At 30.6% G+C, this 27,044-nt stretch overlaps 2 protein-coding genes across 3 annotated transcripts; one reads left to right on the top strand and one right to left on the bottom strand.

Annotated features, from left to right (window-relative positions):
* Positions 1-18,136: 18,136 nt before the first annotated feature.
* Positions 18,137-22,863, top strand: LOC114195506 (cucumisin-like). Of its 2 annotated transcripts, XM_028086000.2 has the most exons (10): positions 18,137-18,343; positions 18,455-18,549; positions 18,811-18,902; positions 18,999-19,233; positions 19,380-19,902; positions 19,996-20,099; positions 20,184-20,405; positions 21,547-21,658; positions 21,754-21,967; positions 22,267-22,863. In XM_028086000.2, the coding sequence occupies exons 1-10, from the start codon at positions 18,260-18,262 to the stop codon at positions 22,791-22,793; spliced, it is 2,208 nt and encodes a 735-aa protein (XP_027941801.2). In that variant the 5' UTR covers positions 18,137-18,259; the 3' UTR covers positions 22,794-22,863. The 2 variants fall into 2 exon arrangements, with proteins under 2 accessions (XP_027941801.2, XP_085521364.1); XM_085665238.1 differs by having other exon boundaries at positions 19,996-20,405.
* Positions 22,864-25,548: 2,685 nt separating this feature from the next.
* Positions 25,549-26,838, bottom strand: LOC114193068 (EG45-like domain containing protein). The gene is made up of 3 exons (XM_028082768.2): positions 26,641-26,838; positions 25,747-26,026; positions 25,549-25,639 (listed from the first exon to the last, which is right to left on the bottom strand). Exons 1-3 carry the CDS (start codon positions 26,828-26,830, stop codon positions 25,633-25,635), a joined length of 477 nt encoding a protein of 158 aa, XP_027938569.2. The 5' UTR covers positions 26,831-26,838; the 3' UTR covers positions 25,549-25,632.
* Positions 26,839-27,044: the final 206 nt, after the last annotated feature.

The following is a 27,044-nucleotide window of genomic DNA, read 5'->3' as shown; positions in this document are numbered from 1 at the left end:
ATCCGCAAATAAAATTCGTAATGGGTAGGAAATGGATATTAAAAATGGATACCCGCTACCTGCGGGTACGAGTATTTTTTATACCCGCATGTTAACGGGACGAGTACGGGTATCATAGTATCCGTACCCGTGGATACCCGTACCCGCTAAACTTTAATTCACAAAAATACCCTTATATATATATATATATATATATATATATATATATTAATTAGTAAACAACATTCTGACATAATCTTTTCTAAGTTGCACATCTTGTCTTATCTTTTATTTTCATTCTTCCAGCTTTAAGTATTGGTACGTTGTCTTCTTTCGAGTGCACTTCTTGACATTCTTCTCTTTCCCTTCTTTGAAATTTGACATATACATCAAATCCTATATAGACAGTAACGTTTATAGTATGCCTGTTGTCAAATGATGGAATCAAAATAAGAATATTTGGCACGTGTCAGTTGAGGTTTATTATTTGATTAATTTTCAGAAATCAATCGGAGAAGATGGGCTCGTTGACCAAAACACTAATTAAAGAATTTTCATTTGTTCAACGTCATTTTATATTTATTTTTATAATTATTTGGACTTGTATGGACTTGAGTTTGTTTGAACTTTATTTAAAATTTATAACAGTGGTGTATTTTATTTTATTTTATTTGAATTTATGATTAAACATTTATTTTAGAAATAATTTTGTAAATACTCGCGGATACCCATGAATACCCGCGGATATAAAAAAAATAGACGGGTACCCGTATAACGGATACCTGACGGATATAAGTACAGGTACGAGACAAATATTTATCCAGCGAGTAGGGTACTACCCGTACCCTACCCGCCCCGTTGACATCCCTATATATATATACTCGTCCCTCATAGTCAAACCGTATTAGTTGAAAGTCAATAAAAAAATAAAAAAATATTAATATATTATTAACATACTAGATTTTCTTTGGAACTGACTTTGGTTATAACAATTATTTATTTTTCAGTTTTTCTCTTCTACAGGGTATTTATTTATGTACCTATTCGTAATAGACTTGATAAAAAATTTCTAATATGATTTTTATCACACATATTTGATTATTAAGAAATAATAGCACAACTTTATAACACAATAGTATTTCGTGAGTTCTTACCATTTAAAATACGGATAATGATACAATGTCCCGTTTTTTTGACCCCCAAAGTTACCCGCCTACGTGGCAGTTAATATTTTAATATTTTTAAAGCAGACGGGAAATGGAGGCAGCGGTTTGGGAAAGTTAGCGTGAAGTGCACGCGCTTTGATTGGACAAACTTTTTAAAAAAACACATTGGACATTCTATTTTCCCTCGTTTCTTCCCCTCAACTTTCTTCTTCCCGTCAACTTTCTTCTTCTCCTCAACTTTCTTCTTCGAGCAGAGACGCAGAAAGGCATTTCAATCGCAAGGCTTTGTCTTCCCAAAAAAGCTATCGTTCCATAAAGGTTGGTGTTGTGGGTCACAGTGGAAGCGGATAGCGGAGGTGTGGAGAGTGGTTTGGGTTGTTGGAGGCGGCGGCTTCCGCGAAAAGTGGTGGGTACCGTTTGATTCATTGGTTGGGCGCTCTCTTGTTGGCGTATTTGTTGGTTGATTAAGGTCATTGACGGAACGAAGATTTCTCCGGTAGGTTATCGTGGAAAACCCCTTTTCGAAGATTTAATGTGGTTTTTTTTTACTTAGCATGTTGTGCCATTTTGCCATTAGAATTGATAACTACAGTGAAACCCCAAAATGTGCGTATAGGGTTCTTTTGGTTTATCTACTCGTCCATTGTTAATATTGATGGTTTTGTCAGGGTTGGGATGATCCATATGTCCCTCGCACACATGAAGGTGTTCTGAAGTGGAAATACCCTATAATGCACTCTGTTCATTTCGTCTGTGAGGTTGTCCAAGTATTTGTTCCGAAGTTCAAAATTTAAATTAGTTGATTTGGTGTTATATTCTTTTGTAATATGATAATTTGTTGATGATGCCTTTGTTGGATTGTTGATTCCCGTCATATGAAGTAATTAGCCATATGAAGTAATTTCTCCAATTGGACATGTGAAGTTTATTTTTTATTCCCGTCATAACAAGTTGTTGTATTTGTGAAGTAATTTATGATTCCTTGATTTGTGAAGTGTATTTTTTTGTTGAATTTGTTTTGTTGTGATTCCTTATTGTATTATTATTAAATTTTTATAGGTTGTTGATGAATCATGGCTGGAAAGAGTAGGAAAGATAAAGTTTTAGAACAGGAACGAGTAAGTGTTTTGGGTATGTTATTAAATTGTGAATCGGACAAGAAGCCATCTTTTGAAGTGTAGTGTGTGGACACTCCAATTCAACCTAATGGGTAACTTCTAACATTTTGTGTGTTCAATGAGTGTAATTTAGCACTGCTTAATGATGTCTGAATATTGTGTTGTATTTCATTTCGCAGTCATGACTGTGGGGTCCTAGTATTGAAATTCATAGAGATGTGGGATGGTGTTAGTCAATTTAATGGCAAAGCCCTGCCTGACTACACTACTGTAAGTTGACCGTTATAATATGTTTTATTATTTATTGTTTTTCTTTGAAGATTACAGTTGGTAACATTGTGTTGATGTTTTTAGGAGGAGCTGCAATTAATTAGGCAGAAATTCGTTTGTGATTGGGTTTTAAATGAAGATAATGTCCTTCGCGATGAAGTTATTCAGCACTACGATCTACTGTTGAAGAAATAACTACTGTGAATGTAGAAATTATAATTCCATCACAAGATTTTTGAGACAATTTTACATAGGGATAGTTAGATTGAGGTAGACAAAGTCAATTATGTTGCCACAATTGTATATATTGTTTAATCATTTGTTGGAGTTAATATGTAGTTTGTACATTGACAGATACATTCATGATGACATGGTAATATAAACATCAATATACTTTAATTTGGGAAGGCAATTGTGCTATTTTCGATTGTATTAGTAAACTTCCAGTACAGCCTGTACAAAAACACAAATTATGTAATGATAGACTAGAAAAACAGTTGCAGTAGTTCCTGTACAAAAACTACAACGTAAAAAGGCACTTATGGAGTCAGAAAAGGACACTTAAATCTCCAACCAGAAAACTTTATTTTTAATTCAATCTTCAATTTGAAATACTTAAAGAAGTTTTATGGTGATGGTTGATGGTGATGGAGATATTTATATGGCCTTTGGATTGTGTCCAAAACACAAATTATGTAATGATAGACTAGAAAAACAGTTGCAGTACTTCCTGTACAGAAACTACAACGTAAAAAGACACTTATGGAGTCAGGAAATGACACTTAAATCTCTAACAAGAAAACTTTATTTTTAATTCAATGTTAAATTTCAAATACTTAAAGAAGTTTTATGGTGATGGTTGATGGTGATGGAGATATTTATATGGCCTTTGGATTGTGTCCAAAACACAAATTATGTAATGATAGACTAGAAAAACAGTTGCAGTACTTCCTGTACAAAAATTACAACGTAAAAAGACACTTATGGAGTCACAAGAGGACACTTAAATCTCGAACCAGAAAACTTTATTTTTAATTCAATCTTCAATTTCAAATACTTATTGAAGTTTTTTGCTGATGATTGATGGTGATGGAATTATTTGGACGACCTTTGGATTATGTCCAAACCATATTTCACGTAATTATACAGTTTAAAAGCAGTTGCAGTATTGCGTGTACAAAACGTAAAACGTAAAAAGGCACTTATGGACTAACAAAAGGACACTTGATTATCGAACTCGAAAAGTTGGTTTTTAAAAAAATGTTGATGAACAACAAACATATTGAATCCAATATATTACACAATTCTGGTTTTGTTGCTCATTGCAAAAAACATCAAATGTCATTCACAAACAACAACCACAAAGCTGAGAATGTGTTTGTCAATGTCATCGGAGTTGAATGTGGAGTGTCATATCCACCAAAAAATGTGATATTCATTAAACTTACAACCTGCAAAAAAATAGATTTTGTTAAGTTGAGGAACAATTTGGAGAACAACTCATCAAAATGCCATTTCAATCATCGAACAAGAAAATACGATAATGGGGTTTCATTTCCAGAAAAACATCACAAAAATAGTGGTTTCATTTGGGGAAGAACATCATAAAAATAGGGGTTTGTAATCGGATAGTAAAACATACCAGAGCACCCTTTGATTTGCAGAACAAGAACACTTCAAAGTAGGGCTTCCAATTCGACGCACGAAGCTATGGCAGCAATCTGCACTCTCGCCGCACTCAAGCCGCATTCAAGCCGCACTCTCGCCACACTCAAGCCGCACTCTCGCCTTTAGTTTAAACCGCAAGTGAAAGTTCTGTTTTTCTAACTTTTCCTTTTTCCTCTCTTGCGCGTGTATCACAACCTCACAATTCACTCCAACTTCTCTCACGCGTTTCTGGTCCCATTTCCTTAAAAATTATTAAAATATTAAGTGCCACGTAGGCGGGTAACTTTGGGGGTCAAAAAAAGGGGACATTCTATCATTATCCTTAAAATACAAACAAACTTTCTTAGCAAACATATGATAATAATTAAGTTTGGAAATATACGGAAGGGACCATTAATCGACTATATTTAAAATAAAATAGACAAAATGATTTATTTTTACTTTTTAAGAAATCATAAGAACAATTCAGTTTGAGAAAAAAAAAATTTGCCTTGTTTAACATTTTTAGTTTGACTCATCATACTGGTAAAACGAAAAACACATCTTATAATGCTTATTTAAAAATAATTCGTTAGCCATTGTAAAAGAAAAGCAGTGATAGTTTTATATGTATACAATTATATTTACAACGAGTGTAAAAGCACATTTTATATCAATTATAAAAACCCTATCTATCTATATATTTATTGAATTAAAATAAAAGAACTTTAAAATGTAATTTACAAAAAATATTAAAAATGTTAAAATATTATAAAAAACAATTATAATTTTATAAAACTAATGTTAAAGAGTTATATGATATATTAATTTAATTTTTGTGAATTTAATTATGATTCATAAATTTTTTAAGATGTTTTTGTAACTTGTATGTATAAAACACATATTATAATTAATATTTTTTTAATTATTGACAATGATATACATATTTTTAAAATAGAAAAATATTTTTTTACTTTTATAATTCAGGATCTTAAGCTTATACATTTATATATGAAATTTCTTTTTAACATGTGACATGTATTTAGTACATAAATTCATAATTTGTCGGAACTCCACTTGTTAAACATTATAACTATATTCTTTTGCATCGGAAAGTGGAAAACTTACTTATCAATAGGTCAATATAGTTTGCAATAATTTGAAAAAAAAAATGAATTCTTCATATTTAAAAAAATGACAAATATTTATAATTAATATACTAAAAAGATAATTTAATATATTGTTTGAATCCTCCTTTACCACGTTAATAGTATTAGACTATATTTCGAAATGATTGTCTTCCAAAAGCATATTTACGAGGAAATAACATGTCACTTTTTTAATAAGCAAATAGGTTTAGGGTGAATGATATATATGTACACTCCATTTTTTTGTTCTACGCTTACTTAACACTAATAGAGTTATACTTTTATTTTAAAATATAAAATAATTTAAAAAGAATTAAACAAAAATAAAAAATTTATTTTGTTTATTAATTATTAAATAATTACAGGAAAGTTGAAAGGTAAACATATACAACTTTCCTTATAATGACAAAAAGTGCTCTGCATCAAAAATAATAGTCATGAGTAATGAAAATGAAAACCTATAGCAAAAATTCTCAAATGCTAAAATTAAAAGTCATACAATAGTGAAATGAATAGTCACAAGTCTTATGGCTAAAAAAGGTGATGTCCCTCTCTACATTTATCCAAAACTTCCATTCCCAATCACTTTCTTAATGGGAAAACTATTTAAAATTCCACCCACTATTATTCATTCCATTGTTGTTTGGCCTCCTTCTAAGATGTGAACCCTAGTGGAAGAGACTTATCAACAACACAACAATTAGGACATGACATCCATTATACAATAATACCAATAAGCAAACAAACATCATCATTGGCACCCACATATATTACATTCATCATTACCCCTTTCTAGCTACACTTGAAACCACTTCTTTATTTTCACAAATTTGTGTCATTTTATCTTTTACATTTCATAAAGAAAATTGCCTTCACTTTTTTTCTTTTGTTTAGAAAAGGTGTAAGGACTGTATTTTAAAAAGGAAATTTAATTTGTTATATGTTAAATTTTAATTAAATTGCAATGTGCATGTGGGGTATGTGAATGAATTCATTTTAAAATTTAACTAAAGAATAGGAGTGAAAACAGTAAGTATTGAATAATGTAGAAAGCGTGAATAAACTGGTTTCGAGTTTTTGTTGGGTCTTAATGCTGGGCAGAGACAGGTTTTATACATGAAAAAAGGAAAAAGAAAAAAGGTTTTCCTCTTTGTATTATTAAAGGTTAGAACAATTGAGTATTAGAATAGAGAAGCATCTTTAATGAATTGTCTTGGTGTGAGTTGTGATGAAAGAAGATAATTTCTTGAAGGATGTGATATTAAGTTTGAATATCTTAGTAGACTATAGGATGATCATGGATTAAATATTTTTAAAATCGATTCTAAATTCAATAAAATAAATTGAATCTTATATTTACACCCATTTTAATTAGATTAACTTCATTTGTATTTTTTGGCTTAATTTAAATTAAATATATTTTGTCATTTTGAATAAATTTTGGGTCTGATGTAGTGACCTGATCTAGCTAGGTTTGGTGAATTGGTTGAACACAAGTCTAATTTGATTTGGCTCAACTAAATTGAACTTGATATGAGTTTTCCTAATCATATCCTGCTTGGACTAACTTGATTGGGTCTAAGATGACTTGACTTGATCTAGACTCGAATTGACTAGGCTTTACATAGTTAAAGGTCAACTCAACTTGAATTAGTCCTAGTCGACTTATGCCAAACTTGGTTTGGTTGACTCACCTTGACCTCCACCAAGCTAATTAGCCTTAATCTCTAACGGTGTTTTGTTAGAATTATGGTGCTTGATTTAGTCCCACATCGCTTAGAATAGTGAGTTGTGGTTCTCTATTTTACTATATAAGAGACTCTATGTAAAGCTTTAAGATACACCAAAAATACAAATACTTCCTAGTGTAGTCGTGGACGTAGGCATACACATTGTAGCCGAACCACGTTAAATTCTCTGTGTCTATTTTTCTCTCCTTTATTCTTTCCTTTATTGCCTTGTTCCTAACAATTGGTATCAAGAGCCATTTTTCTTAGTATGCTCTGTGGTTGCAGCATTGTCTGATCTTCCACATCAGAAAAGATTTGGTTTCTATTTTTTTCTTCTTGGGGATCTCAGTTTAGAGAAGTAGTAGGAGCTTTGGTCAAAGGCAGCAGGAGCTTTGGTCAAAAGCCGCAGCAGGAGCTTTGGTCAAAAGCAGCAGAAGCTTTGGTCAAAGGCAGCAGGAGCTTTGGTCAAAGGCAGCAGGAGCTTTGGTCAAAAGCCGCAGCAGGAGCTTTGGTCAAAAGCAGCAGGAGCTTTCGTCAAAGCAGCAAGAGCAATGGCATTGGAAGAAGGGAAGGTGAGGATTGAGAAGTTTGATGGCAGTGACTTCGGGTTCTGGAAGATGCAGATAGAGGACTACCTGTATCAGAAGAAGTTGTATCTACCCTTAACAGGGCAGAAGCCAACTGACATGGAGCAGGCGGAATGGGATTTGTTAGATCGGCAGACACTCGGTGTGATCCGATTGACATTAGCCAAGAATGTTGCGTTCAACATCATGAACGAGAACACAACCGTAGATTTGATGAAGGCATTGTCAAATATGTATGAGAAGCCATCTGCAGCCAATAAAGTGTATTTGATTCGCAGACTAGTCAACCTAAAAATGGGTGAAGGTAACTCGATTACTAATCATATTAGTGAATTCAATACAATTATTGCGCAGTTGACATCAGTGCAGATAACATTTGATGATGAGGTGAAAGCATTAATTTTATTATCATCTCTTCCGGAAAGTTGGAGTGCAACTGTTACTGCAGTTAGTAATTCTGCAAGTAATAGTAAGTTGAAGCTTGATAACATCCGTGACTTGATCTTAAGCGAAGATGTTCGCAGGAAAAGTTCAGGGGAATCTTCTAGTTCTAGTTCCGGTTCAGCATTGAGTACTGAAACTAGAGGAAGAAGTAGCCAGAAAGGTCGTAATCAAGGCCGAGGCAGATCAAAGTCTAGAGAGAAATCAAAACCAAAATTCCGGAATGATATCACTTGTTGGAATTGTCAGAAAAGGGGTCACTTTACAAATCAATGTAGGGCTCCAAGGAAGAACAACAACAACAAGAGGCAAGATAGTGATCAATCAGCAAATGCATCAACTGATGAAATTGAAGATGCACTATTATGTAGTCTAGATTGTTCTATTGATTCATGGATTATGGACTCAGGTGCGTCATTTCATACTACACCTTCTTTAGAACTATTATCTAACTATGTTCCAGGAAAGTTTGGGAAGGTCTACCTTGCAGATGGGAAATCTCTTGATATTATAGGAAGAGGTGATATCAATATCAGAACCTCTAATGGAAGTGTGTGGACTTTGAAGAATGTCAGACATATTCCAGCCTTAAAGAGAAACTTAATATCTATAGGGCAGTTGGATGATGAGGGGCATTACACCACCTTTGGAGATGGACACTGGAAAGTAATGAAAGGTAATCTTGTTGTTGCTCGTGGGAAGAAGCAAGGATCTCTTTACATGATTGCAGATGAGGATATGATATCAGTTGCAGAAGTTGGCAACAGTTCCTCTTTGTGGCATCAGAGACTTGGGCATATGAGTGAGAAAGGAATGAAGCTCATGGTCTCCAAAACAAGTAAGTCGTCTAAAGTTGAAAGACTAGCACTAGTGCATACAGATGTTTGGGGGCCAGCTCCAGTGAAATCTCTTGGAGGTTCACAGTATTACGTAACCTTCATTGATGACTCTACAAGAAAGGTATGGGTTTATTTTCTTAAAAATAAATCTGATGTGTTTTCTGTGTTTAAAAGGTGGAAACAGGAGGTTGAGACTCAAACAGGTTTAAAGATTAAATGTTTGAAGTCTGATAATGGTGGAGAATATGACAGTAATCAATTCAAGGAGTTTTGTTCAGAGAATGGGATCAGAATGATCAAGACGATTCCAGGAACACCAGAACAAAACGGTGTGGCAGAAAGAATGAACAGAACCTTGAATGAGAGAGCAAGATGTATGAGAATCCAGTCAGGATTACCCAAGGTATTTTGGGCAGATGCAATAAGCACAGCAGCCTATCTCATAAACAGAGGACCATAGTTCCTTTAGGCTATCAGTTACCTGAAGAAGTATGGTTTGGAAATGAGGTAAACCTTTCACATCTGAAAGTTTTTGGTTGTGCTTCATATATTTTGTTGAACTCTAATAATAGAGATAAATTGGACCCTAAGGCAAAGCGATGCTATTTCATTGGCTATGGATCTGACATGTATGGCTACAGGTTTTGGGATGACCAAAACAAGAAAATTATCAGAAGTAGAAATGTTACTTTTAATGAAAACATGTTCTATAAGGACAGGACTGCAGAATTTGCAAATGCAAATAAAAAGCCAGAGCAGGTATCATTAGAAGAAGTTTCAGAAAGTGATGTAGCCAACAGAAGGCAGAATACAGATGTAGAGTCTGAGTCAGAGCCCGAGTCAGAGTTTGGGTCAGAACCTGAACAGATAGTAGAGTCAGTAACTCCTGAATTACCGACTAGAAGGTCTAGCAGAACCATTGTAGCACCACAAAGGTACTCCCCTTCATTGCATTACTTGTTGTTGACTGATGCTGGTGAGCCAGAGCATTTTGCTGAGGCTATGCAGGGAGGTGAATCTATTAAGTGGGAGCTAGCAATGGAAGATGAGATAAAGTCTCTTCAGAAGAATAAGACATGGTCTTTAACCAAGCTTCCAGAAGGAAAGAAGGTTTTGCAAAACAGGTGGGTCTATCGGTTAAAAGAAGAACCAGATGGCAGCAAACGATATAAGGCCAGACTCGTAGTGAAAGGGTTCCAACAGAGACAAGGAATTGACTTCACAGAAATTTTCTCTCCTGTTGTCAAGATGACTACCATCAGAGTTATCTTGAGTATAGTAGCTGCAGAAAATCTTCATCTGGAGCAGTTAGATGTGAAAACTGCATTCCTACATGGAGATCTTGAGGAAGAAATCTTTATGGCACAACCAAAAGGTTTTGAAGTACAAGGCAAAGAGAATCTTGTATGCAAGCTTCATAAAAGTTTGTATGGGTTGAAACAAGCACCACGACAATGGTATAAGAAGTTTAATGAGTTTATGAGAAACTCAGGATTTCACAGATGTGAAGAAGATCATTGTTGTTATGTGAAGAAATATATTGATAGTTATATCATTCTTGCCTTGTATGTTGATGACATGTTGATTGCTGGTGCTAATATGGCAGAAATTGACAGGTTGAAAAAACAATTGTCAGAAAATTTTGAAATGAAGGATCTTGGTCCAGCCAAGCAAATTCTTGGTATGAGAATTTCCAGGGATAGATCTAAAGGTATTCTAAATTTATCTCAGGAAAAATATATTGAAAAATTGCTTAGCAGGTTCAATGTTGGAAATGCTAAAACCAGGAATACACCTTTGGGAACTCACTTAAAGTTCTCAAAAAGGCAATCTTCTCAGACAGAGGAAGAAGAAAATCACATGTCTAAAGTGCCATATGCATCTGCAATAGGGAGCTTGATGTATGCTATGGTTTGCACCAGACCTGATATAGCACATGCAGTGGGAGTTGTGAGCAGGTTTCTATCCAATCCCGGAAAGGAGCATTGGGAAGGAGTGAAGTGGATATTGAGATATTTGAAGGGCACTTCAAAGATGCATTTGTCCTTTAAAAGAAGTAATCTCACTTTACATGGGTTTTCTGATGCAGATTTGGGAGGTGATTTGGATGGTAGAAAGAGCACAACAGGTTATATTTTTACGTTGGGTGGCACAACTATCAGTTGGAAGTCCAAACTTCAAGGAAGAGTCTCCCTTTCAACCACTGAAGCTGAATATATAGCTATCTCAGAAACAGCAAAAGAGATGATATGGTTGAAGAATCTTCTAAAAGAATTAGGAAAAGGGCAAGATGAACCTTCATTGTTCAGTGACAGTCAAAGTGCCATTTGTCTTGCTAAAAATCCAATTCTTCACTCCAGATGCAAACACATTGAATTGAAGTATCATTTTATCAGAAACTTGATAAATGATGGAGATTTGATTTTGTTGAAGATTCCAGGTGCAGAGAATCCAGCTGATATGTTAACCAAGACTGTCACAACAACTAAGTTGAGGCTTTGCATTGCCTCAACTGGCCTTCGAGAAGATTGATGATGAAGGCACTACACTAGGTGGTAATGTAAATCAAACCCCAAGTGGGAGAATTGTTAGAATTATGGTGCTTGATTTAGTCCCACATCGCTTAGAATAGTGAGTTGTGGTTCTCTATTTTACTATATAAGAGACTCTATGTAAAGCTTTAAGATACACCAAAAATACAAATACTTCCTAGTGTAGTCGTGGACGTAGACATACACATTGTAGCCGAACCACGTTAAATTCTCTGTGTCTATTTTTCTCTCCTTTATTCTTTTCTTTATTGCCTTGTTCCTAACATGTTTGACTGTCATTTCTAAATTATTTCTTTTTAATTATAAGAACTTAAAATTAAAATAATTATCTCAATTTAAGAGTTTAAAAATATTTATTTTAATATATATTTATATATATATATATATATATATATATAACTTAATTTTTTAAAAATTAATTTATGAAATAATACTTTTATTCTTTTATAAATCATAATTTAATTTGAAATTGAATTTCCAACCAGAAATACTTTTCTATTTTTATCCCATGTGACGTAACATTTTGCTAATCTATCTTACGTAATCCATAGTTATCTTTCTCTGTTTCGGCCCCAGCTATAAGGCTTTTGTGCAGTTTATCTTTATCTGTTTTGCTGGTATGAAAAAAGTCTAACTAGCCCCACTACAAAGTTTTCCCACTCTCTCTCTTAGTCAAAATGGTTTGTCCGTCCCCATGTCAACCTCGGAGTCTCCAAAACCACAGACTCTTCGATTTGAAGAGTTGTAACTATCTCAAGTGGACCTATTTAGCCACACTTCACACATTTCTTCGAGTTTGAGGTATATTGGACATTTTATATTCATTAAAGAAAACAATTATAGTATTGTCGAGAACATCGAGAAATGAATCGAATCGAGAAAAGAAAAATATGTTAAATTAAATAAAATCGAGAGGAAGAGCCAAGTAAAAGGTATGGTTAAAATATCGAAAGAATCATAATTGAGATATGGCTGTTAAAATGGGTTGTAATCCGTGAGTCAATCCAGTTCATCACGAGTTCAGGTTGGATTTTTTTACAAATTTCAATACGGATTGATTTTTTATCCGACTCACTTAGAACCCAGCTCACCCGGATTGAACCTGTAGTAGGTCGAGTTGGCTCACCAACCCGCAAATAAAAGGTCGCACAAGTGTTTTTTGTTAAGTTGGGTTTTGAATTTTGATCATGTTAAGTTGTTTTTTTTAGCTAACACATAAATAATTTGTATTTTTGTGATTTTAGTTTGTATTTGGATTGTATTAAAGTTTATTTAGATTTTAATTAGAATTATAATTTAGTTTTGACTGAAAAATAAATAAAAAAATTATATTTTTTAATTAAGTGAGTCTGTGAGCCAACCCGTTTAACCCATCAACCCGCGGTGGGCCGTGTCGGGTTTAAGTATTTTTGGCTTGCTAATAAATGAGCTGGGTTAGGTTGACTCATTAAGTGATCAACCTGTGGTGGGTCGAGTCGGATTACCCATTTTGACAACTCTAAATTGAGATAAAAGACAAAGAAAAACTTGATTGAGGTAGAAAAATATTAAGAGAAGGGTAATTGAAACATAGGCCAAGATAAATCAAGAAAAGTTATAGAACGTGTTAATGAAATATTTGAGACTACATGGCTAATTTAAGGTAGTTGATTATTTTAATTTAAGTATTTTTTTTATATTTTAGTTAAGTAATTGTCAAAAAATGAAAAAAAATGAATATATAGTTCAAATGTAAAAGGAATGACAAATTATGGTTACAATTATAAATATTTTGTAAACGCTATAAACAAAAAGAAATGACAAATTTAGTATCAGTCGTAACAATTTTGATTACCACTTTCATTTATTTACTTTACAAATTCTTATTCCACCCTTAATAATTTAAATTCGTGCAAACTTTTTATCACCTTTCTCTTCTTCACCTATCATTCTTGGTTTTATCTTTTGTATGCATCCATCATCCCACTTGTTGACAAATAAATAAAAAAACACAAAATGTGATTTTTGAAAAGAAATGCACAAACTATTGCTTGAAATGAATATTACACGAGTATTCAACAATTGAAAGATCTTTGTGACGTTGATCCATGATATAAGTGAATTATTTATCAAAGTCATTCAAATAATGGATGCATAAAACACTCAAACACTTTAAAACATATTGACAAGCTTATAAGTTTGTTAACTTATAAGTGAGTCCACATCGAGTAGATTAGATTCATTGAATAACATTGTAAAAAAGTCGAATCAAATTCCTCGATAAACGAACATATAGATGAGAATAAATATAATTTTAGTCAGTAATAAGGATGATTACATTTAATTATTACTTTAATATAATATCAAAGTCTTCATAGTCTAACTTAATCGAGATTTGAATTTATCAAGTCTCTCTCAATTTTAATGTTGAATGTTTTTTAGAATGTGTTAGATATCTCACATTGGCTAAAGATAATAGAATAATTTATAATATACAAGTGACCACAAACTCCACCTTAAGTCAATTTAGTAGGACTCAATTATGTTTAAATTTCATTCTCTTAATGTGATATTATAATCATTAAAAATATCAATTTATTATAGTTAAGCTTTTGACCTATGGTATCACCCTCTATCTGTTCTTCTTGATTCCTAGGATTGATATCCTCAGTGTGAAGGGTGTATTGGAAATCCCACTTTAGCAAAAAATAATATTAATTTACAATATATAAATAAGAAGAAATCTCACCTTATTAAACCAATTTAATAATATTGAATTAGACATAAATTTTACTATTTTAATATAGTCTAAGATTTATCGTGTCATCTATTATTCAAGTCTCTTCTATTTCTACACTTGATTCAATCCATATAAATAAATTTTTTTTGATAAATTTATAAATTTTGTTTTCTAAGACTTCAAATATACTTAATGAAAGAAATTATGATTTTTTTATCAAAAAAATAATATTTTAAATAAAAATTATAAAATAAGTTATCTAAAATTAAAGAAAAATATTTATATAAAATATGGTTTTAGTTTTAAGAATTTTATATTTACGATATGTTATTTTTATTAGCAAGATATTTATTTAAGCAATTTTTATTTTAGATATTCAAAGACAGAAGGTTTTAAAAAAAATAAAACTTTTATATTATGATTTTATAATTAAGTAAATTTAAATAAATAAAATGTATAATAGTTAATCTATAATTAAATACTGTTATTCTTTTTATAAAATTCAATTATTTTCTTTTTTCATTATTGTAATGATAGATGTAATAAACAGTCAAAGATGATCATTTCGATCTCACTTTCATGTTTTATATTCAATGATGTATCGTTAGTGGGACATAAAGTTCTCGAAAATTATTTTTTAAGTATAATAATAATATTTAAATTCAAATTGAATGATAATATTTGATTTTATATAGTTAATATTAGTTTTGAAAATATTATTACTTTTTCAATAGAAACAAAAACATAAACAAGGTTTCTTAGCTAAAGTTTAACTTTTCTTTTTGTCCAAAAGCAAAAGTAGCACATGGGGGGTTTTCACACGGTCTTAGATTTGTCAAAAACAAAAATAAAAAACAACAATAGTTTAAGTTTAAGAACATGCAAGATTACTCCGCTGTTTTTTTTAATGACTATCAAAAGAAAAGTAATAATGGCTTGTCAGGAACAATAGTTAAATTAGTCCTTTGGCCTTTATTTATGATTTCTTTTATGAAAAAGAAAGTTTCTTTCGGTGACCCCATTTTATGTGATATTGTATTTCGAAAAACATTGTGTATTAAATATTATGATTCAACAAAAGGAATCCTTTTTAGAACTAAAATCATTTTTAAAAAATCTCAAAAGAAGGTACTTTTAAAAGTACTAAATAAAGTTATTAACAAATTTATTAAAGAATCATATTCATGTCATTGTTTTTATCATTTATAAGTATAAATTAATTATTTTATATTCGACAATTTTTTCTTTTTTCAAATTTAGATTAAGTATTATTATATAGGATAATGGTACTTTAATTATTTTTTTTACCCACTTTTAACTCATTATTTCAATCATCATTAGATTATCACATCACATCACTAAAAAAATTAAAAAAGATAATCTAATAATGATTAAAATAATAAATTAAAAATAAATAAAAAAATAGGTTAAAATATTATTTTCCAATTATTTTGACATCTCAATTAAAATAAGATCTCAAAACACCTCAAACATTCACTATATAATTTTTTTTTTATAAAAGTAAAATAAAAGAACATAAGTATAAAGATGAAACCAAACTTATGTGAATAAACTAATTGGTACAAAAAACCTAAATCTCATTATTACCCAGAGAAGAAAAAATAACAAAAGGACAAATTTATATAAGCTGAAATAAGACCCATAAGCATACTAAGTCTACCTATTATATGAAATGTCTTGGTATATAAATTCCTTACAATGTTATCTAGACTACATAATATAAAAAAATAGAAAAAAAGATAAATTACATTTTATAGCGATTTTAAAAGTTAAGTTACAATTTAAAATTTAAAATATAAAAAAAGGTATAATGAACTTTGTTTTAACTAACATTTATATTGTCAATGATATAGAAAATTCAAAATTCAAAATAAATATACGATAACAAAGTTTAAATTTAAAATTTAAAATAAAAAAAAACTAGTAAAAATTATAATATCAAAGTTTAAATTTAAAATTTAGCATAAAAATCTATAAACTTTTAATGAATTTTTAAATGTTTTTAAGCAACTTTTATATATTTGACATTTCAAAAAAGCTTAAATAATAATTTAAAAATAATTTTTATAACATATACATTCGTATATAATTATAAAATGAAAATTATAAATTTTTAAAATTTTTAAAGATATATAAATCATTAATAATTTCAATTTCAATAATTTTTTTTTAAATTAAAAATACATATTGCCAAATTTAAAATTTAAAATGTAAAGTAATAAAGTTTGAATTTTAAATTTTAAATTATAAAAATATGATAACAAGGTTTAAATTTAAAATTTAAAATCCAAAAAATATGAGAAACGACATCAATAGAGGAGTTCACCGTATGTTTAACGTTTGTATTTTTGCAAAGTCTACTTTTTTATATTTTTTCTGTATGGTCTATATTTCATTATAGTTTTCGATAATTTACTATTTATATTTTATTTGTATAATCTAACATTTATTTATTTAAAGAATATACTATTTAAATTTATATTCACATTATATCATTTCTAGTTTTATATCGTTTATTTTTTACATTTTTTGTATTATCTAATTTTTATATTTTAATATGGTCTACTCAACAATTTCTATATTATTCATTATGTTTATTATTAAAAAATCTACTATTATATTTCTTTACATCGTCTATTCAGTATTTTCTTTTATTTTATATTTAATTTCTTAATTTTAATTAACTTAATCTTAATATTTATAACAATATAAAAAGTGATATTCTTTTTTTAAAATACATTTTATTATTTCAATTTTATTTTTAATTAATATTTTAAAAATTAATTATTTTATAAATAATTTATTTTTAACCGTTATTCTAAATACTTTTTTCTCATTAACAATTATTTAAAAAAAAATATTTTCTATACATATTTTATTTTTCTTAATTTTAACAATTATATATTTTTTTATTAATTTTAACTCAAATTTATATAAAATTTAAAAATTGCGAACATGTGTTTTCACTAATATTATATAAAATAATTATATATAATATATTTTGTTAAAAATATATAAATAACTTAAATAAATTTTTATTATAAAATAATTATTTAATTCTATAAATAAAATATTTGTATTAAATATAGTCATACTTTCATAATTTCAAATTAATTTAAAATATGCTATACTTTTAAATTTTTAAAATCCTGTGCCCCGTGCGTTGCACGGCAGACATGCCAGTCTGTCTGGACTATATAATATAAACATCTTGTACCTTCTATAACACTATTCACAACACTCTTTCATGGGTATGTGTATTCCACATACAAAACGTGCATTTTCTTTATCGAAAGTATAAGAAACACAAACTTTTCTTATGTATATTAATTATTAATTTTACTTTATACATTTAATTTATCATTCCGCACCAACATGATGCATTCATCCCTCTTATAGCATAGAATCACACACTCGTTGACGAAAAATGTACTTTTGAAAGAGGAGCACTGTGGTTAAATATAACTTCTATTTATATTATTTAATCACAAACAATTTTAAAATAACTAATAAAACTACTTTCATTTATCTTTACAATTACATATTCTTTTATGTAAACAAGTTCCTAGTATTTATAAACTTAGTATGTTTTTAATTGTTATAAATATTTAATTTTAAATTTCATCCTTAACATTTTTTTTCATATTATTATTTATATTCACTCATCAACACTTATAAAGATTATGATTCTAATACTTTGACAAATTTTAAAAATTTCTTCTTTTCAAATCACGTCAAAATTTTCTCTCATATTTTAATTTTAAAAATATATATCATATATTTTTTCTTAAAAAAAAAAAAAGTTTTCTCTTTCATTTGGTGCTATCTATCTTTTCCCACTAACAAAATGTACATGTCATTAAAGTAAACATCACAATGGTTGGTAAAATAGTGGTGGGAATGTTTCACGAGTGAAATGAAGTGTGCCCAGTGTGTATTGGATTTTTGTTAAAGTAGCCATGACCCAATACTACTTCACTTTCCTCTACCATAAATACTCTTTGCTGGAACATACGCATTTCATCTCATAGGAGTCACAAACATGGTCTCTTTAAGGCTATGCCTTCTTTTCATTCTTCTCTGCATCACAATTATTGAACATGCACATTCCAACAATGATAGGAAGGCAAATATCCTCTTATATCTTTGTTTTAGTATCTATCTACCTTGTTTAGACGATAATGGTGCATGAATTTCAACTCCTTTAATATGATATATATCTTTTTTCTCCGCACAGACTTACATTGTCTACATGGGTGATCACCCTAAGGGCGTGGACCTCACTTCCGTACCTTCTCTTCATTCCACCATGGCTCAAAAAGTCCTTGGCAGGTTCAACATTATGTCTATTTTCTAATCCATGTTTGATGATCATATTCTCGTTCATGACAACTCCTGCTCCAATAATAACTTCCAACATTAACATGGAATTTCTGTCGGAACCTTAGTTCGCAGGTTCTGAAAATAGCACAGTTTAATTATCTTTGCTACTGAACAAAGTAACTTCACTGCAATAAATAGAGTTAGATTGATTTTGTTGGTAATAAACGGAAAGATTAATAATTAACTATTCTCAAACATGTTTGCTTCCAGCGATTTCAAACCCGAAGCTGTAATCCACAGCTACAAGAACTTTAATGCGTTCGTGATGAAGTTAACAGAAGAGGAGGCTAAGAGAATGGCAGGTGATATATAATCTCCTTTCTACCCCTCTAAAATTCATGATTAATATGTTCATGGAAGATAAATCACAGAATACTGTTACTTTGGAATTGCAACAGAAATGGAGAACGTTGTCTCTGTTTTCCCAAACGGCAAGAATCGTCTTCACACAACAAGGTCGTGGAACTTCTTAAATTTTCCCCAGAATGTTAACAGAGAAACCTCGGAGAGTGACATAATTGTGGGAGTCATAGACAGTGGTATTTGGCCCGAGTCTGAAAGCTTCAGTGACAAAGGGTTTGGTCCTCCACCAGCCAAATGGAAAGGCTCATGTCATAACTTTACCTGCAACAAGTAAAAAGACTCATTTTTTACTATTTTTTCTCCACTTTCACTACAATCTCATACTCCGACGTGAATATTCCGGCGTAGAGTAATTAGATATGTTTACTTGGTAAAAGGTAGATTCTTTATTAAAGAGAGTCAATACTTTTATGCAGCAAAATAATTGGCGCAAAGTACTTCAATCTGGAGAACGAGTTTGCAAAAGATGATATAATATCTCCAAGAGATGCAGAAGGTCATGGATCGCATTGTTCATCCACAGTTGCCGGAAACTCGGTTAACTCAGTGAGTGTATTTGGGTTAGCCTCGGGAACTGCCCGTGGGGGAGTGCCATCTGCCCGAATCGCCATGTACAAAGTATGTTGGAAGACAGGGAGTTGTGGCGATGCTGACACGCTTGCAGCATTTGATGAAGCTATTAGTGATGGAGTAGACGTTATTTCTATTTCAACAGGACTCGGAGGAATAGTCCACATTCCGTATTTCCAAGATTCAAATAACATAGGAAGTTTTCATGCAATGAAAAAAGGGATACTAACCTCAAATTCTGCCAATAATTTGGGTCCTGGTCTTTACTCGATGACAAATTATCCACCTTGGTTACTCTCTGTGGCTGCTAGCGCTTTCGACAGAAAGATTATCACCAAGGTGAAGTTGGGCACTGGCGCGGTTTATGAGGTATCATTTCTGTATTTAAATTGATCTTAACTCGAAATATTCAAATAAATGCTTCAGTTTTATTGATGAGTGAGTATTTTTATATATGTTCAGGGGGTTTCGATCAACACATTTGATCTTAAGGGAAAAGCGTATCCACTTGTGTATGGTGGGGATGTACCTAACGTTGCTGGTGGACATAACAGCTCGACATCCAGGTATAATCAACAGATGAATTCTAAGTTTTTTAAGGAAAATGGAAAAAAATTGGATTTTTATTCGATACGTTGGTTGTTGGTCAGGTTTTGCGAAAAGGACTCTTTGGATAAACATTCAGTAAAGGGAAAGATTGTTCTGTGTGAAAGCATTCAGAGTTCTGAAGATGTAGGGTTTTTATCTGGGGCAGCTGGTGTTATATTTGGAAATAATTACCCTAAAGATTTGCCTGGAGCATATGCATTGCCTGCTTTGGAGATTACTCAGTGGGATCAAAGACTCATACATTCTTATTTGAAGTCAAACAGGTATTATTCTACATATGTTTTATTTTATTTTTCTTTTGGAAAATAAATTTAAGCCTACTCCAAGAGTTTCTCGGATGGAGTAAGATAAAGTAGTCTTACCGACACACATAAACTCAACCCTTTATGTTTTTGAGATAATGCATTGTGACCATAAATATATTTGTCACTAATTAACCTCATGCCACAGCCATATACTTTTCTATGCTAACAATGATTGTATCCACTTTTGTCTTCACTGTATTATTATCATCTCAACTATATATTTCTCACTAACATGTCACACACAACACATACACTTTTCTCTCCTAAAATTATTAGAAATCCCACATGAATTAAATACAAGAACAACTTAAAATATATAAATGGATGTCAACTTTACTTTACAAATTAATTTTATAAAATTGAATTAAATTTAAAATTTATTTCTTAACATCATATCAAAGTTATTATTAGAACCTATTATAATAAAATTTGTTATTTGTTAGACATATTATTTCATCTGCTATCAAACCATATATTAATTTTACACTTAAGATGTAAGGAATCTATAGACTTTTGTGTACATACTTTTATTGTTTTCAAAAAGTGAATGATAAATATAATACTAAATAGAAAATTATCATATTATCAAATATTTTAGTTGAAATTTTACTTTTAAATTGGGTTTTCACTACATCCAAAGTTTTGGATAATCCAACAAAAAGAGTTCATAGGTTATCCACTCGAGATGCTTTAGTTGTTAAAGATGTAAAATATGAAACCTAATGATACATTATTCTTTCTCTTTTCCTTTCTCTTTTTTTGGTGGAATCTTCCTTGACAATTCCCATTTCTCTCAGTTAATCCTTCCTAACTTTTTTCTTTCAAGAAAAAAGGTTCAACCTGACTTTTTGTAATGTGTTTGGAGATTAACAGACAGGTTTCTGAAACTCAGTTAATCCTCCCTATAAAGGTTTTTGAACTCAAAAAAAATAAAAAACATACATAAAAAGCAAGACAAGTTTCTTTCTCTCATTGATTAGATAAAAAAAATGCAGATATATACTTTAATTGAAGGAAATGCAACAGCACTGATTCAAAATAATTTTTAAAATTTACTGAATTAAAACCTTTTCTCATTTATTGTTCTACCAATTACTAGAAATGCAACAGCAACAATATTTAAGAGTGAAGAAGTAAACGATGGACTAATTCCTTTCATAGCTTCATTCTCCTCAAGAGGTCCAAATCCAATCACACCAAATACTCTAAAGGTATAACCTTACATATTGTATGCTATATATATACTATCAATCTAACATATTTTCCAATATCATTTTCTCATTGGAACTAATAACTGATATTGTAGCCTGACATTGCTGCTCCTGGAGTTGAAGTTATAGCTGCATGGTCTCCAATTGACCCTATTTCAGATGTTAAAGGTGACAAAAGAAAAGTACAATATAATGTAATCTCAGGCACTTCAATGGCTTGCCCACATGCCACTGCAGCAGCTGCATATGTCAAATCATTTCACCCCAATTGGTCTCCTGCCATGATCAAGTCTGCATTGATGACCACCGGTAATCACTTTGCTACTATAAATATCACATAATTCTGTATCAAAATGATGTAAAATCGGTTAGAATTGATTTTCTAAGAATCAATATGTGTTTGATTTTCAAAATCCATTATAAGGTTAAAAATTCACGTCGAAAGAGAAACAACTCATTGTTACTTCTGCGTTTGATAATTGATTCAGTTGCTAAATCAATTCTCTAACGCCGAACCAAACATACGTGTGATATGTAATGAATTATACAAAGAGTATGATTTTCTTTAGTCAGTGAAATTGACCAACTCTTTTGCACACTATTGACAGCTACACCAATGAGTCGTACTCTTAACCCTGAAGCAGAATTTGCATACGGAGCTGGGCTTATTAATCCTGCTAAGGCTGCAAATCCTGGTTTAGCGTATGATATTAATGAAGCAGATTATGTTAAGTTCTTGTGTGGAGAAGGGTTCACAGATAAACAGCTTCGAGTCCTAACTGAAGATCACAGTAGTTGCAAAGGACAAGCGAGCAAGAAAGCTGTGTATGAATTAAACCTTCCATCATTTTCTCTCTTTGTAAATGGCTCAGATTTTAGTAGTGCTTATCGAAGAACCGTTACAAACGTGGGATCCAAAACATCTACGTACAAAGCCAGAGTAATTGCTCCATCTTTGTTAAATATTCAAGTGAAACCCAGGACTCTTTCCTTCACATCTATTGGCCAGAAAAAGTCATTTTATGTGATAATTCAAGGGAGAATTAATGTGGCAATACTCTCTGCTTCTCTGATTTGGGATGATGGAAATCATCAAGTTAGAAGCCCAATTGTAGTGTATGGGATCGTAGGTTGATCGATTCTAAGTGCGTGAAATAAGATGGAATCATTTGAAATAAAAGTTTAATGATGTTAAATTTGGTTAATTCTAAGTTCATGAAGAAAAATCAATGCAAATAAGCACATTATTAAATTTGGTTATTGCGTTGAAACAAGTTTTTTTTTTTTTAAAAAGACATTGGTGTTATTTTGTTTTTTAAATTATCAATAAGAATAAATTTGAAGAAAGTTACAAGAATAACCAAAGAATAAGTGAAAACACTAAAAAAATCGTGTTTGGAAACACGATGAAAAAAATCGCGTTTTAGAAAACACGATTTTTATATCAACCTATATCTTACGTTGAAATCGTATTTTGAAGCATGCTTGTCTATGTTTTTTGTATATTAAAGTTCAATTAAACGTGTGTTAATTTCATAAAGGCAAAAATGAACACAAAACGGGGGTTCTAATTTTCTCTATGTTCTTTTATGTGGTAAAAGACAAGAGCATTAGAATTCAACTCTCAAAAAAATAATAAATGCATTACAAAGAACGTATAAGGATGCAATATATATATATATATATATATATATATATATATATATATATATATATAATATTAATGTTTTGTAATTATATTGATAAAATGAAAAATGAAACATTATCTATAAATATTTATAAATAAAAGAATAAATACATTTAATAACTTAAAATTGGTAATGTATTCAATTATTTCTGTAGAAAATTACTGGTTGTTTTTTTCGTGCAAAATGTATCCCGTGAACTATAGTAGTCGATAAAATATATAAGATGTAGAATAATAATATTTTGACTACTAAATTTTGACAATTTCTCTTATAACATGAGGTGTCATCTTGTAAGTGGTTTTGAAATATTGAGAATGAGAAAAAGGTGAAATGAAAAACCACTTAGATGATGACACCTAAGATTGTAAGAGAAAGTTATCAAAATTTAGTAGTCAAAAAATCTTTAAACATATATTTAGCATATTTCACGAGACAATTGATGTCACATACAATATCATATGCTTCATAATACATTGGTGGTGTAGTTATTTAAGTAAAGGGATGACAAATAAATATGCTATCGTGAATATTGACTAAACTTGCTTTTGTTTTGTTTTTTAGAAAATTTTTCTATTAATTGAGTATGGGTATGTATATCGAATAATATTCGAAATTTTTAATTAAGTATAGAAAGAGGATGTACATATCCATTTTAATTTATCCTAACATTCATTCTTTTTTTTTTAATTATTAAAATATTATTTAAATAATTAAAATATTCATAATCTATTAAATCGTCTTATGTGTATTAAAAATTAATAAACAATAAATAAAAATATTAAAAAAGTAAAAGAGCTAGTGTGTTACTCTTAATCTTTAGTTTTGTAGTACTTTTACTCTTTTTAATATTCTTATTTATTGTTTATTAATTTTTACAGGATAATATTTAATCTCGATTTAACTATTCAATAATATAAATTATTTATTTAATATTTAATATAAATATTTGATATTAAAAAAAATATAATACATTGTTTTGATAATTTTATTTTTTATTTTTTTAATTATTTTATAAAATTTAATTAATTAAGGCTTAAATACACATTTGGTCCCTATTTTTGTCAAAATTATGCAATTTGGTTCCTATTTTTGTTATTTGTTCAATTTGGTCCTCATTTTGGTAAAATCGCATTCAATCGAATCCTTTTGGCAAATAGAGTTAAAATTCTTAACGACACAGTGTAACTGTTTGGGTTGGGTTACGTGTCAATCTTTTGGCAGTGACGTTGACACAGTGAAATTTTATGCCCGTTGTAAGGTTAAAAGCTAGTGAAATTGATTTGAGGAAAGAATTTAGGGTTTGAGAGGTTTGAAACAAAACTGTGGCCAATCCAGTTGGGGAAGAATCTTGACGCTTCGATCTCGAATGCCGACCTCCAAGCGCAATCTCGAAGCGCAATGTCGAAGCTTCACTTGCAAATCACTCTCCCATCACGTTTTCACGAACCCTAACTGATGTTATCTTTAATGATGCACCCAAAAACCCTAGTTTTCCCCTTTCTCACGAACCCTAATTTTTCCCCATCTCTCGACCTCTTGAATGCTCTCGACCTCTCTAATGCACAATTTTAATTCTTCAATTGATTGCTCAATTTCTTTCAGTTCTTGCTTCTCGTTGCCGTAAACCCTCAACTGATTGCTCTCGTCGTTTTAATTATTTTTTTCACTTTATTATGTTTTAACTTTTTACTTTATTCAACCTTTTTTTCCCAATTTTTTTTAATAAAACACTGTGACAACGTGTGCCATCACGTATTCAAACAATTGACACGTAACCCAAACAGTTACATTGTATCACTGTGCCGTTAAAAATTTTAACTCTGTTTGTCAAAAGGACTCGATGGAATGCGATTTTACCAAAATAAGAACTAAATTGAACAAATAACGAAAATATGAACCAAATTGAATAATTTTGACAAAAATAGGGACCAAATATGTATTTAAACCATTAATTAATATTGAAATATAAAAAAACTGAATACAAGGATAGATACTTTCATGATCACCGAAACAATATTTTGATACTACCTTATTGATACAACAACTGCAATGGAATACGTTTTATTTTCCATCACGGAATGTACATCTCATATTGATGCAAGTTATTCCCATCCATATATATATATATATATATATATATATATATATATATATATATATATATATATATATATATATATATATATATATATATATATATATATATATATATAATATTCAAATTTATTCGGTGATAATGTCAATTCCTGCAATTGCACGTTTATTGATCTCGATCTTGAAGGAGTGTTACACCCTGAACATAATTAACAAAAGATAAAGAAACAAAGTTATTTAGTAGTATGCATAAATAAACAAGATTAACACAAGGAGATGCAAATCACTTAAGATGTAATCAATTACCTGTTGTATTCAATTTGAATTTTTCCAGCATTGAGGTCAGCGATTTCAGAGAAAGCTTCTTGAGAGAGATCAATGGTGGCTTGGCAACCTGGGGAAGGACAACGATCAACAATCTTCACAGTAACACTGCCACCCTTACATGGCTGAGGCACACCTTGGTTGGTGGCACCTGTGCACGAGATCTTATACATTTGGCCACATGCAGCCCCGTTCGCATACATTGCGTCGCTTGCAGCAGCTATCATCGTTCCCTCGTCTTGATTGCCGTAGCATGCAGAAGCTGCAAAGTGAGGAGTTCTAAGATTCATCTAATGGTAAGAGTTGGAAGGGAAGTTGAGAGAGGTTCTGAATTCAATTCTTATTAACAATTGAGTGATCTTGATCTGAATGTTGCGGATGACATCAATTGTTACGTGACAGAAATCAAGTGGCCAGGTGTTAGGAATTCAAGTGTGAGTCTGAGTCCCACATTGATTAAAAATGAGAAAGTAGAGTACTATATAAGAATAAAGATCCATAAATCCATTGTTTTAAGATTTTGGGTTAAGAGTGGTACAAATGTTTTATGTAGTTGGACTCAGATCTCATTGGTATTTGTTCTTTTTAGTGATACTTCTCCTTAAAAACCTAACACTATACAGAATCATAATCTCTTAATGACCATTCATATGAGAAAAATAATGCTGCAAAGTGAAGTTTCAAGAGTAATTTTTTTTTTTCTTGATACTTATACAGAAGTTCATGGTTAAGATGCATTTTATACTGCAAAGTGAAGTTTCAAGAGTAATTTTTTTTTTCTTGATACTTATACAGAAGTTCATGGTTAAGATGCATTTTATATGACAGAATGAATGAATTATGCAGAATGCATAACGAATAGTGGCTGCTACTTACGTTTGTAAACTTTGTAGTTAGTTGCAGTTCCAGAGATAGCAGATGTAATTGAGATAAGGCTTAAGAAGACAAATCCCATCACAAACACTGCACTCATTTTGTTCGTCATGTTACAGAATTGATTGTGGTACTTGGTAATGTGAACTTCAATCTTTTCCCAAGTAGTCCGAGAATGTGTTCTGTTCTGCATCAAATGGGTGATATCGGTACCCTTTTATAGCAGTTTCTTGACACTTCATAAAGAGAAATAGTGTTTTTTTGTGTTTACTTTTCATAATTTTAATTTTGCTCCTTATAGTATTATTATTTGTTAAAGTTTAAAAGATTTAATAATTATATTTACATATTTTTTATAAAAGTGTTTATTTTTTATGTTTTTTTATTCATCAACGGTTATTTTCTTA

Source organism: Vigna unguiculata, chromosome 8, assembly GCF_037176805.1.
Source record: "Vigna unguiculata cultivar grain cowpea cultivar isolate G323 ecotype 2 chromosome 8, ASM3717680v1, whole genome shotgun sequence".
Classification (NCBI taxonomy): Eukaryota; Viridiplantae; Streptophyta; class Magnoliopsida; order Fabales; family Fabaceae; genus Vigna; species Vigna unguiculata.
This window is presented reverse-complemented; position numbering and strand designations above follow the sequence as displayed.